We start from the raw sequence: 13,068 nt of genomic DNA, 5'->3' as shown, positions 1-13,068 counted from the left end.
TGCATCCCCAGTTCTGAGCATCTGGTCCAGCTCCTTTGGTGCCCATGGCAGAGCAAAGGGAGGGGGGAAGAAACCCAGGTGAGGAATCAGGAGGCTTTTTTAAATGTTTACTCTTCCTTGATAAAGAGACATGTAAAAACTGGACATAAGAAACTGGCTGGGCCAGAGCTCTGTATAAAAACACACCCATGCATAAAGAAACAACACTATTTTTATATTCGCTTTTAAGTTAAGATCTGTACAGGTTTACATTACTTAATAAATACATAAATACAACCTTGCTGCTTGTGCTTGATCCTTTGGGGCTTCTAAAGTGTTGGGGAGAATGGGCAGCAGCAGGAAGGATGCCAGAGAGGGGCTGGTGATGCCCCTCCCGCTCTCCCAGCACACTGGGGAAGGCAGGTTCTGATGGGCTGGGTTGTACTGGGATGCAGCACACACCAGCTCCAGTAATGCAGTAGTTGTGTTTTCCAGCCAAGTTGTCCCTGAGTGATGGGCAAGAGCCAGAGCAAGAGGCACAGTGAGGAGCAGCCCATCGAGCTGGAGGACGGATGGCCGGTACCCACTCTCATGCTCGGACCTCAGTGCATTCATCTTTCCAAGCTGGATGAGACAGGGACAGCAGAGCCTGCAACTCCAGGGATCACCATTGTAAACCATTCCCATTCTCCCCTCAAAGTCCAGTTTCAAGCTGATTCCTAGCAGCAAGCAGAAGCACTACCACCTACAATGCGTTCAGTCAACAGCTTTGAGAAGGTAACCCCAGAACCCAGTTAATGCTTGCCCACTGAACATACAGTATTGAGCTTGCTGGCCAGCTTAGAAAAGTCCTACAAGCAGAAGCCTCTGCATGATGCCAGGAACCTCCAAAAGGACGATCCAGTTAAAAGCCACAGGGATGCCCGCATCCTGCCCTCTCTGCGCTGGTCCTGAAGACACTCATATAGTACCAGAGCTCCCAAGTGAGACCATGCCAGAGGCAGCTTGCAGTAGTTCAGGGCTCTTTGCATTGACCCAGTGAATTCCAAGCACCATCTTGGATTTCATAAGGAAGCACCAACACGGAGCCCATAGCTTCAGCAGAGAGGACCACGAGGTTTGCATTTCATGAGAGGATCAACTCCGGGCTCCGGCTGTGCGATGGCTACCGCAGAAGAGTCACAGCAGAGCTATAAGAGGATAAAACTCCAGTGTTCTTCGAGGTATTTGTGGCCTCAGCTTGAAGCAGGGAGATGCAGGGCTTGCCCTGCTCCTCAGCTCACTTCATACTGGAAAGATCCCTCCTTGACCAGCTCGAAGGCGATGTCCTCGGCAACCCCTCCGAGGCTGATCTGGTGCAGGGTGTCCAGCAGCGTGTTCACGGACGTGTCGATCGTTCCTTTCTCCTGCCACTTCTTGAGCATCTCGATCAACACCTCCAGCCCGCTCTCCTTCTCCGCCAGGGCAATGTCGTTCTCCAGCAGGTTCAGGGCTCGGCCGAACCTCTTCCAGTGGTCGTGGGGCACCTTTTGGGCAAAGGTGTAAAAGCTGCTTCGCAAACCTGGAAGGGGGAAAAGGGGAAAGCTCAGAGGACAGGGCAGAGCCTGGAGAGCTGCTTCGCCCCCAGCACACCCCTTGGGCCCCAACACTTACGGGCATAAGGCTCCGCTCCTTCCACCGGAACCAGCTTCTTCCTGGGTTTCCCAGTGGGCTGCGAGGTGCCCGACACCATCCCCTGGAAAGACCACGTCCTCTAGCACCCGCGAAGCCGCAGCACAAACGCTGTCCCCAAGCCCCATTCATGGAGGGGTTGGAGACCTTCTCCCTGCCTCTTGGGGCTGTTGGGGCAGGACATGGCCACACACCCCAAAGACACCCATCGCTTCCTGGCTTTGGGAGGAGAGCAGGCCACGAGCAGGAGAGAGGGGCCCCGTGGGTCCTGGCTCTCTGCCCCGCAGCCCTGTTAAAGCTGCAGAGGACTGTGGCAGCCGGCTGCAAGGAGCGCACTTCAGAGTCCTGAACCCAGAGCAAGGACAGGGAACCCCTCACTGTCTCCATGCAGGAACCAGGGTCCAGCCCTGCAAGCCCCCAAGCTGATGAGCTTGCTGAAGGCAGAGGAAAGCATCAGCCCTTGGCCAAGCGGGATGGAGCGGAGGAGCACGCTCACGTACCTCTGCTCCCGGAGCACTGGGAGTCACCGCTCCTGGGGTCCTGGAGAGCACCGGATCCTGGGAGAAGCGCTCGTTGAGCCAGTTGTCCTGAGTCCCCAGGTTCCTGCTCCGGACCCTTATCAGACGCTGCAGCAGGTAGTCCTGTGGCCGGAGAGAAGCACAAACCAGCTGAGCTGCGTGGTCCTGGGAGGGCAGGGCTCACACTGACTCCTCAAAGATGCCACCTGCGGCACCAGGGTCTGCCCTGTCCCGGTTCCGAGGGCATGGCTTGTGTGCTCATCTTGAGCTCGAAGGGACCCCAGGAGAGCAGAGCCCTCCCTTCAAACCGAGGTCCCCAGCGGGGACCCTGGATGTGCCAACACCACCGCCAGGGAAGGCTTAAAGGCACTGGGAAGGCGGCTGCAAGCACTCCACAGGGAGCATTGACTTTCCTCTGCTTAACCCAGCTCTAACACACCCCTGCAGGGATGGGACTCATCCCCCTGCTCCTTCAAGCCTTCCCAGGAGCCGCGGGCACCGTGGGGAGCAGAAGACAAGGGGGACCTCGTCCCAGACACCATCCCAGCGACTCACCATCACGCTGCAGGGCTTGCTGCTCAGGTCTCTCCTGTCCCCTGGAAGGTGAAAGCAGTGTTGTGATCCCTCATCCTCCAGAGCAGGCCCCTCTTCCCACCCATGCAGAGCCCGTGGTGAGGGCGGGATGAGGCCGTGCTCACCTGTGGAACGGCAGCAGCAGTACTTCCAGAGACAGAGGAGCACCACGAGGACCACAATTACCGTCACTGAGATGATCGCGATCGAGCTGGCTGGAAGGGGATAACACAGGGCATGTGGGGAGATGCTCCGGGTCTCAGCAGCAGCTCAGCCCCATCCCTTCGCCCATCTCCCCTCCAACAGCAGCCCCACACCTACTGGAGAGGCTGGGGATGCTGGTGGTGGGAGGCCCGCAGCGGCGGTCGCTGGACGACGTGCAGGGAGCCAGCTCCACCTCGCCTTTGGGACACCTGCAGAGGGGAGCACAGGGCAGGCTCAGCGCCGGGGGTCCCAGCACCCATCGCAAAGGCACCCAGCGCCTCGCCCAGCTCACCGGGGCCGGCACTTCTGGCACATCTCGCAGGGGTGCTCCGGGGAGCAGAAGGTGCCGTTCCTGCAGGCGCATTGTGTGTCCTGGACGGCTCGGCAGGGACTCAGCTCCACCTCATCTGCGGGCGAGAGGAGACAGCGCTGTCCCCAGGGCACCCCACGCTCGGTCACTCGGGCTCATTGAGCAGGAGCAGGGCCATGGGGCTGCTGCGAGGGCTGGAGCAGCTCTGCTCTGGAGCCAGGCTGAGAGAGCTGGGCTGGGGCAGCCTGGACAAGAGAAGGCTCCTGAAGGGGAGACCTTAGAGCAGCTCCAGTGCCTAAAGGGGCTGCAGGAAACCTGGAGAGGGGCTTTGGGACATAAGGGATATAGGGGCAGGCCAAGGGGAATGGCTTGAACCTGCCCGAGGGGAGACTGAGAGCAGCTCTCAGGCAGAAGCTCTTCCCTGTGAGGGTGCTGAGGGTTCACCACTTTGTACCTTCCCGACACGTCCGGCAGTCAAAGCAGACGGGGAGGTCATTGGGGTACTCGATGTATTCATTGTCTTTACAGGGCAAACACTTGCTGAAGCCGTTTTGCTCTTTACAGTGTTCTGCAACATAGGTGCCTGCAAGGAGGACAGGAGACAGACAGGGTTTGTGTGAACATACAGGTCAGGAGGGAGACGTCTTTGCAGACAGGGAGGAAAATATTCCCATAATGAGTCCTTAGATCTCATAATGAGACAAAACCCATTCTGCCAACCATATCCTGGCCTGTAGGGACAGGACAAGGGGGAATGGCTTTAACCTGCCAGGCGGCTGGAACTGGAGGAGCTTTAAGGTCCTTTCCAACCCAGAGCATTCCAGGATTCTATGAGAGTGGAGCACGGGAGAGCTGGAGCTCCCGCTGCCTCCTCGCAAGCAGCAAGGACACACCATGGTGACACGGTGAGGCTGCACAGGCAGTGACGGATGCTGGAGACCACCTTACCCGCAGCACATTTCCTGCAGTAGATATTGCTGCTCTGGACGAGGTAAAACTCTTCCTCTCCCCTGCCTGCATCGGTCAGATCCAACTTGTCCCTCCTATGCAGCGCTGATGCAGCCATTCCCAAAGAAACTTCCTGTTAAAACAATCGAGAAAAAACCTGTTTTAAAACCCACCCAAATCCATGGGGCAAGGGGAGAAAGAGACAGGCAAGGGCTCTGCCCACTGTGCTCAGGCCAAGTGGGAGAGGAGGCCTGGGATGGCTCAGAGCTGCTGGACCCAGGGACCGATCCTCCCCTCCATGCAGATGAAGGGCACTTTCCCCATCCGGGGTGGTTATTTCCTTGGAGAAGGAGAAGGTTTGCAGAGGGATTCCTGCTGCCAGGTTATCAGCAAGGCCAAGGCTCCCTAACGCTTCCTCAGGATAACATCAGGCCCCTTTTCCTTCCCCAATTGCCGAGCGCCTGAACCCACAGCACCGAAGAAAGTAGAAGAGGGATGGGGAGGGTGTTTGTGGGGAGGAAACCAGCCCCACAGCCGGGATGTGGCTCCTGTGCCCACCAGAAGCACCCTGGGCTGCTCCAGGCTCCCAGTTTCCGCCTTATCCGTGTTATCTTGCTGCGGATCAGGAAAACAAGGGCCCCGTTTCCACTGGCTCCCGAGCACCTTTCTCTGGCTCAGCTCTTCCTGTACTGGGTCACTCCAGCTACGGGGGGACAACGCTCGCCAGGGACAGCCGCTCACCCCATCGGGGCCCGGGGGGCTTTGGGGCACCCCAATGTCCCCACGCTGCTCCAGGGGGATAAACCTGCTCCTACCTCCTGCCTCTGCCCTGTAATGCTGGGATAGAGGGGGGCAATGCCCGGCCACGCTGCAGTGACAGCCTGGCCGAGGCACTTCCTCCTTCCCCCCCCACCCTGAGCATGAAACCTGCTTCTTAAAGGAAATATTTCTCCCGTGACTCAGAAGCTGCTTTAAAGGTTAAAACAATAGAGACACACAGCAATGTGCTCTCTGAAAGGCCCCTTGCGAGCAGGGGGGAGCTTTTCATGAAGCCCAAGCGCACGATAAGGCTATCGGCCCGCAGCACCTGCGGGCGCAGTTCAAGCACATCAGCCCAGCACAAAGCCCTCGGCAGCCCTGACTAACCCTGACTAAGCTATCGGTTCCCCAAAGCACAGGCTGGGAGCTGCGGGTGAAACCAAGAGTAGCTTTCACCCAGAGTAAACATCCCAAAGCCGCGCTGCCTCCAGGCAGAGGGATCCGGGTACCCTCAGCAGGGAAAAGCCTCTTCCTTCGGGATGATCAAAGCCCGGAGGCAAAGCTCTGGGAAGCACCAAGCGGTGAACTTTGCCTTCCTCCATCCCCAGTGTGGTTTTGTCCTGAAGGGATCCCAAGGAAGGAGCTGGCCCCTACAGCAGAGGACAGAGCCTTCCCTGAGCTCCTGAGCATCCACAGCCCTCGGTCGCGAGAGGCTCTGAGCCAACCGCGTGAAGGACCAGGGACAAAGGAGGTGGCAGCAGACACCCGACTGCTGCTCCTCCATGGGCACGGTGTGACCAACACAGGGGGGCTCCCCCCGTTCCTGGCTTCCCGCAGATGGAATGTGAGCTCCCACAAAAGCACGGATCCGAGCCGCATTCCTTCTCAGCAGCCCATTAGGGTGGCCAAAGTCCAGGCATGATGCAACAGGCAAGAGCTGCAGCTACGATATCGTGTGTCATTACGTGGGCATCGTCAGTCCCAACAGGTCCCTCCTCCCCTTTGGTTGCATTAAACAGAAGATGGGAGAAAGAGAGGAAAGGGGTCTTAGGTGACGGGTTTGGAAAGGCCTGGCTTTCTCAGGCACGTGTGAATGAACTCTGCTAGATGGAAGGAACTGGATGAGGAGGTGAGTCAGCCAGCTACGGCAGTGCCAATTTCAGTGTGAGGAATTCCAGTGTGGAGCAAGCAACCACATGTCCTTGGGCCACAGCTCCACAGCTGTGATCCCTCGTGGCAGCAGGAGCCTAAAACTCAGGGTGGGATGCGGCTGCCTGGAGGTGAGACAAGGCTTTAGGTATGTCTGAGCTCTGCGCCAACACCCAATGCACCGGCAAACATGATCCACACAGGTGGGACTTTCTGTCCTAAAAGGCAGTGGCGCGTAGGGTTTGGGCATCATTTGGGTGAGTTGGAGAGGCAGTGTTCCTGCCTGCATCCGACCCCAATGCCTTCAAACACCCCGCGCAGCCTCGGCATTGCCAACAGATCCCAACACTGAAATGGCGCTCAAGGCCGGGAAGCGCAGGGACTGGAAATCCCCCCCCCGGCACAGGCCTCCAGCCCCACATGGAGCCTCATGGCCCTCGCTCAGCCACTCGCCCGCAGCCCCACACCGGGGAGCTGAGATCACCGTTCCCATTCCACCTCCATGCTGCTGCTCCCAGTGTGCCCCACAGCCCCCCCCTCCACGCACTGCTGAACCCCCCCCCCAGCGCTGCTGCCATCCGTCCATCAGGGCGGATGAACCCCCTGACCCCCACCTGCCCGCTGAGCCCCGCTATACCCTCAGCTCTCCCCATAGCCCCTGTGCCATGGGGGACACCCTATAGCCTCAGCCCCCCCAGTCCCCTGGACCAGGCGAGCCCCTATAGCCCTCACGCTTCCCACAGCCCCCAGGCTAAGTGGGACCCCCATAACCTCGCTCCCACCACGGTCCCTGGTGCAGGTGACCCCACCATCGCTCCAGCTTCCCCCCACTTGGGGGGGGGACCCTATGAACCCCACACCCCGCCCCCCCCCCCCCCCAATATCGCTAGTTAAGGGGATGCTGCCCCCTCCCCTGCTCTCGCCACGCAAGCCCTAACCCCTGCTCCCCCTACACCTGCGGCACCCCCCATTCCCCCCCCCCCCCGGCTGAACCCGCACCCCCATCCCAGGGCACCCCTGTTCCCCCCCCCCGTTCATTGTGTTTCCCCCAGCCCCTTCTCAAGACCCTTCCCTAGCGCGGCAGCCGCGGCCCCTCGATGGCGCGGCAAGCCCGGGCATGCCTCGACAGCACCGGGCAGCGCCAACGGGGGTCCCCGACCCCTCCACACAGCCCCACACAGCCCCCCACGGCCCGGCCCCGGCCCCACGTACCGTGCCCAGCACCAGCAGCGCCAGCAGCAGCGGGCAGAGCCGTCGGGGCGCGCAGCGCAGCAACGAGCGCATCTTGCGCGACACGGCGCGGAGCGGAGCGGAGAGCGGCGGCCCCGGCGGTGAGCGCGGCCCCGGGCACGGCTCGGTGAAGGTCCCCGGGCATGGCATGGTCTGGACGGGTTCCGCAGCGCCGGGCACGGTGAATGGGACTGTGCGCGGAGCTGCGCGGGGAGGGCACTTATCAAGGCCCGGAGAGGAGGGGGAGGAGGCAGGGAGTGCCGCGGAGGCTGGCGGAGGGCTCCTGCAAGTCCCCTGCTCCTGCCCGGAAGCGCTGCGGGGTTTCGCTGGGGTTGGTGGCAGCGGCAGGGGCCGGACTCGGCTTTCGCCGAACTTTCCTCTTCGCACCCCTTATTTCCCTGCCCATTCATTCCTTTTCCCGTCCCCGACTCCTTTTCCGAGCTCCCCATTTAGCCGGGAGGCCCCAGGAATGCTTCCCGCGGGGTGTTCTCGCTTTGTGCCCATCACACAGCAGCCACCTTGAGCGAGGAAAGTCGCAAGATTTGGTTTTCCAGGGAAAAGGGGCTTATACAAACACGTCCGGGTGATAAATCCGGGAGGCGCAAAGGCAAGGAACCGCTCGCTCCCTTTGCAAAACAGCCATCCCTTCCCAACAAGCTGGGAAGTGAGGAAAGTCACCTTGGGTTTGGCTCTGGGGTGGTTTTGTGCAGGGGAACTTGTGTTGAAAGGGAGCAAACCCTGTACAATGTAAAACTTTGGACGTTGCACAACGTCTGCCCTCGGATGATGTGGACCCTCCCTCGGGAGCGTGGTGACTCACTGAGGCCGTGCCGTGAGTAATTGGAGTCTCTAATGGCAGCCCAAAGCAGAGGCGAAGGCAGGGGACAGTCTGAAAACGGGGAGCGGCATTCCCATGGTGCTGCAAGGAAAAAGCGGCTCAGCCGGAAAACTGCTGCTCGTCAGGGAAAGGGCTCAGTGCATTGAACACCTTCGTGCCAACAGGGCTGCTGAGCAGCTCCCAGCCATCATCATCATCCCCGGGACTTGGAGGAAGGCAGCGAGGCTCCTTGGCTCCAGCCAGATGAGCAGAGCTGTAGCTAACCCACTCAAGATGCGGATATATGGGAAGCATCTTCTCTAACCCACTCAAGATATGGATGTATGGGAAGCATCTTCTCTAACCCACTCAAGATGTGGATATATGGGAAGCATCTTCTCTAACCCACTCAAGATATGGATGTATGGGAAGCATCTTCTCTAACCCACTCAAGATGTGGATGTATGGGAAGCATCTTCTCTAACCCACTCAAGATGTGGATGTATGGGAAGCATCTTCTCTAACCCACTCAAGATGTGGATGTATGGGAAGCATCTTCTCTAACCCACTCAAGATGTGGATATATGGGAAGCATCTTCTCTAACCCATTCAAGATGTGGATATTTGGGAAGCATCTTCTCTTTGGTGACCACACTCATGGCAGAATGAACACTTGCAATCCCAGCCATGGTGGGCAATGGAAACCTGGGTTTCTCCTTGCAGCAGTTTGTGCCTGTCTATGCCAAAAAGAGTTAAGCTGAACCGGGGTTTGAAGGGGAAGAATTCCTGCTTGTTTCCTGGGTGGGTACTTCTATTACAAGCCCCAAAAGTATGCAGGGCCTTTTGTTTAAGCAAAACCATGTGTTCCGGGCTCTAGATACCACTGACTTCAGCTGCAGTCATTTGGTTCCTTAGAGAGCAATGAATTATCCGGTTAGCTCACAGTGCCAATGCACTGCTCTGTGCATGTCCAGTGGGATGGGGAAGGACCTGCTCCATCCTCTCCCTGAAAAGTCCCCCTAATGCTCTTTAGGGAATGGCTGTGCAGAAACTCAGGATGGGAGGAGGTTTCCCAGTTTGCCCCATGGTTTATACTGGGCACTCAGGCACATCCCAGCAGCGGGAGGTCAATTGTCAGCATCCAGCCCCTGGCGACTGCATCCTCCTCCTGGCAAGCACTTGTTACGAAGCCCCAGTGCCTGCTCCACGCGTCTCAACCACGGATAAAACGGGACTGTCGGAGCTGGCTGCGCTGTCAAACCACAGAGATAACATTGACACAGAGCTCCAGACAAAGGCAGCTTTGTGTCGAGCCGAGGGTGCTGAAGCTCCGCAGCGATGCTCGCCATCTCCCACTCTTCCAGGCCCTGGGACATGCCGGCAGATACGTCATTCCCCCACCAATTCAAGCAGGAATTTCCACTGCAGCCATGCTGCACGCCGCTTCCATTTAAGGCTGATTTACAGGGCAGGCTCTGGGCAAGAGAAGGGTGGGTATTTATCACCCGGGGACAGGCCTTCCTGCAGGCACCCGGACCGTATTGCAGGCAGCCTGCTCATCCCTAAAGCCCCCCCTGAACCAGGACCCCCCAGGAGCCAGCACAACAGAAGCACTGGGGGTAAATTAACCCCATTGAGAAGAAGAGGGGGGTTAGGACACTGAATTCCTTCCCTTCTTCCTCAGTTCTGTTGTAAGTGGGTATTAAAATGAGCACCAGGGTCTGAGCAGGACCAGGGCTTGTGTCCCGCTCCGTGGCAATGGGGAGAAGGGAGATGGGAGCCCAAGCTGCCCATAGGGGACAGTGGGGAAGCTGGCTGGGGAAGCCTGCTCTTAGCGGCCAGGGTTAGTGGTTAACTTCATGTGAGCTGGTGCCCTGCGGCGCTGCACAGCTCAGCCCCGTGGAATGCTTGTGTCCTTGTACGTCTCCTTGCTCATGCTCCACCTTGAAATGAGATTGAGGGGGTGAAAGAGGCTCTAATCTCCCCTTGCAGAGCATCTTGCTTGGAACTGTGACCCTCGGCACACGCCGGGGAGGTGATGGGGTACGTGCCCGTGTATCTGTTATTTTCGAACATCCGCATCCAGTTTTACCTTCAGCTCTTTGTTCCCTCCCGGCTGTTTTCACGCCTGGGAGCGATCTGAAGCCAGCCGATAACTTTGACCTTGCCCCATCCACGTTAACAAGTGATTTGTCTCATAAATGCCAGCGGTTTGAAATGCCTTTTTTAAAGGTTCCTCTTTAAAAGAGGGAGGGAAAAGCCTTGTGCTGTGACCTTCCAGGGAGCTCTAGTCCCTGCAGCACAGCACTGCCACCCACTCCCTCCATGCCTCAGTTTCCCCTCTGAAACAGTGCAGAGGAGTGCTCAGACTTCTGTCTTCATTCCCTTTCCCTGCCTTATCCCTGGGGTTCGGGAGAAAGGATAAGGAAATCCAAGTGGGTGATTTCCTCATCCTTTCTCCCTTCACTCTCCCTGAGGCAGCTTCCCTGCCTCCAAGCGTGCAGCCGCTGGCAAGGGAAAGTGTTAAATCCCTCCTTCCCCTGCCAGGCCAGACAGCTCCTGAAAGCAAGAGGAAGCTTTCAACAGCAAATAGAGTCAGAACTGTGATCTACCCCCTTCCCTGCCCTCCTCCCTTTCCTCCCCTTGAAGCAGGACTTAAAAGGAGCTCTGGGATGAAGGAGAGGGGTGAGGGTGTCGGAGGCTGAGCCGCAGCCCAGGCTCCATATCCAAACCACGGTACCTGCCAGGCTTTGAAACTGGGACAGAATCCCAGGCTGGTTTGGGTTGGAGGGGAGCTTAAAGCTCCTCCAGCTCCAGCCCCTGCCCTCGACAGGGACCCCTTCCACTGGAGCAGGTTGCTCCAAGCCTCAGTGTCCAACCTGGCCTTGAGCACTGCCAGGGATGGGGCAGCCACAGCTTCTCTGGGCACCCTGTGCCAGCGCCTCAGCACCCTCACAGGGAAGAGCTTCTGCCTTATCTCCAGCCTGAACTTGCCCTGTTTCAGTTTGAACCCATCACCCCTTGTCCTATCGCTACAGTCCCTGATGAAGAGCCCCTCTCCAGCACCCTTATGGGCTCCCTTCAGACACTGGAAGCTGCTCTGAGGTCTCCACGCAGCTTCTCTTCTCCAGCCTGAACAGCCCCAGTGTTCTCAGCCTGGCTCCGTACGGGACCTGCTCCAGCCTCTGCGCATCCTCATGGCCTCCTCTGGACTTGCCCCAACAGCTCCATGTCCTTCTCATGTTGAGGACCCCGGCACTGTCCCCAGTGCTGCAGGGGGGGGTCTCATGAGAGCCGAGGGGCAGGATCCCCTTCCTGAGCTGCTGCTCACACTCTGGGGGTGCAGTCCAACACACGGGGGGGTTCTGGGCTCATGTGGACACTGACTCTGGGTTGTGGGGAGCTTCTCCTCAGCACCCCCAAGTCCTTTTCAGGGCTGCTCTGGATGTCACATCCCACCCCGTATCACAGCTCCTCCTGTGCTGCCTGTGCCTGGAGTACAGTTAACTTCCTTTGTAGTGGCTGCTCTGGGGCTGTGCCTGGGTTCTGTGCTGGAAACCCTGATGATGACCCCGGGATGCTTCAGACACCACTGAGCAGCACTTAAAACAGAGCTAAGGCCTTTTATGCTCCTCACAGAAGGAGCTGGGAGGGATATCTGACCCTAACTGATCCAGGGCTATTCCCAACCGTATGACATCCTGTTTGGTGTACACAGCCAGGAGAAGAATTGAGGAGGAAGGAAAGGACGTTCGAACCGATGGTGTTTGTTCTCCCCAGTCGCCGTTCCTCGTGACAGAGCCCTGCTCCTTTGGGAATGGCTGGACTCCTGCCTGGCTATGGGAAGTGGCAAATGCATTCCTTGTTTTGCTCTGCTTTACCTATTAAACTGCATCTCAACCCATGAGTTTTCTCACTTTTACCCTTTTCTGTCCCCCAGCCACGTGTGGGGCTGGGGTTGAACCACGACTGGGAGCTGCTCATCTGGAACAGGAGCAGGATGAGCCCATCACTTGGCTCTTCCATCACCGAGCATGTGATGCTCATCTAACAGCCTCCAGCACCGCAGGGTCAAGGCCCATTTCCCAGGTGTATAAACACGGCTGCTTTGAACAAACCTCGTGCTCCGATGCCACCGTTGGGCTTCCTGAACGCAGCGTTTGCTCTGCTGCCTGCAGCCAAACTGTGCCCTCCCTAGCAGGGAAGAGCAGGACCTGGGGCAGGATTGACTCCAATCAGAAGGTGATGTGGTTTGGGCGCTTTTGGAAAGGATTAATGTAAAATTCCAGCTCGACAGAGAACGCTTGAAGAGGGTAAAAATAGACTCTGGCTCTGCTGAGTCATCGCCTCAGCTCAGACATGGGGCAGGGTGCGTTTCAAGGCTGCTCTTTGCCTTCCCTGCAGTACTTCGGTGTGGCCAGGGGAAGGGAGCCAAGGCTCCCACCCCAAATGGACCTCCTCTGGCACTGATTTACCGGTATCAAGGCCGTTTGCTCTGTGAATCAGCAGGGCTGCGTTGAGGCTTCTGATTGTGAATGGGCGAAGGAACCCATCACACATGGTGGCTGGGAGCAGCCCCCTCGACACGTGCACCGCAGCGGCACTGGAAACCCCTCGCGGTAACAGAACCAGGGCGACCCAAGCTCCGCAGCCGTGCCTGTGGGCACTGGCTGCTTCCCAACTGCTGGGAAAGAGCTGCAGGCACAGGGCGGCTCTGGCAGCAGCTCCGGGGTTCAGCCGATGAGTGCCCAGCATGGGAGCCCTGCCAGGATGGAGGCAGGCTGCCGAAAGCCATCCCTCCGGAGGAAGCCAAATGCATCTGAGAAGCTTGGGAAGCCAACAGCAGCCCAGAAAGCCTGGGCTCCATCCAAAGGAGCGTGACCAGCAGGGAGAAGGAGGTGATCCTGCCC

General features: G+C 58.3%; 1 protein-coding gene across 2 annotated transcripts; it reads right to left on the bottom strand.

Moving 5' to 3' along the window:
• Nucleotides 1-193: 193 nt before the first annotated feature.
• LOC136003598 (tumor necrosis factor receptor superfamily member 10B-like) lies at nt 194-7,802 on the bottom strand. 2 transcript variants are annotated; one of them, XM_065659360.1, is made up of 10 exons: nt 7,324-7,780; nt 4,204-4,336; nt 3,710-3,838; nt 3,238-3,352; nt 3,063-3,154; nt 2,867-2,956; nt 2,724-2,764; nt 2,151-2,291; nt 1,633-1,714; nt 194-1,540 (listed from the first exon to the last, which is right to left on the bottom strand). In XM_065659360.1, exons 1-10 carry the CDS (start codon nt 7,489-7,491, stop codon nt 1,254-1,256), a joined length of 1,278 nt encoding a protein of 425 aa, XP_065515432.1. In that variant the 5' UTR covers nt 7,492-7,780; the 3' UTR covers nt 194-1,253. The 2 variants fall into 2 exon arrangements, with proteins under 2 accessions (XP_065515432.1, XP_065515431.1); XM_065659359.1 differs by having other exon boundaries at nt 2,724-2,956; nt 7,324-7,802.
• Nucleotides 7,803-13,068: the final 5,266 nt, after the last annotated feature.

Source organism: Lathamus discolor, chromosome 22 (genome assembly GCF_037157495.1).
Source record: "Lathamus discolor isolate bLatDis1 chromosome 22, bLatDis1.hap1, whole genome shotgun sequence".
Taxonomy (NCBI): Eukaryota; Metazoa; Chordata; class Aves; order Psittaciformes; family Psittacidae; genus Lathamus; species Lathamus discolor.
The sequence above is the reverse complement of the archived record's forward strand: the minus strand, read 5'-3'. Positions and strand labels throughout refer to the sequence as shown.

Excerpts from the sequence above, each read along its gene's own strand:
- LOC136003598 (XM_065659359.1), bottom strand. The coding sequence starts at position 7,491 with ATGCCATGCCCGGGGACCTTCACCGAGCCGTGCCCGGGGCCGCGCTCA. Across the intron at positions 3,155-3,237 it reads TGCCAGAAGTGCCGGCCCCG|GTGTCCCAAAGGCGAGGTGG; the intron begins GTGAGCTGGGCG and ends TCCCCTCTGCAG. Across the intron at positions 1,541-1,632 it reads AGGAGCGGAGCCTTATGCCC|GTTTGCGAAGCAGCTTTTAC; the intron begins GTAAGTGTTGGG and ends TCCCCCTTCCAG.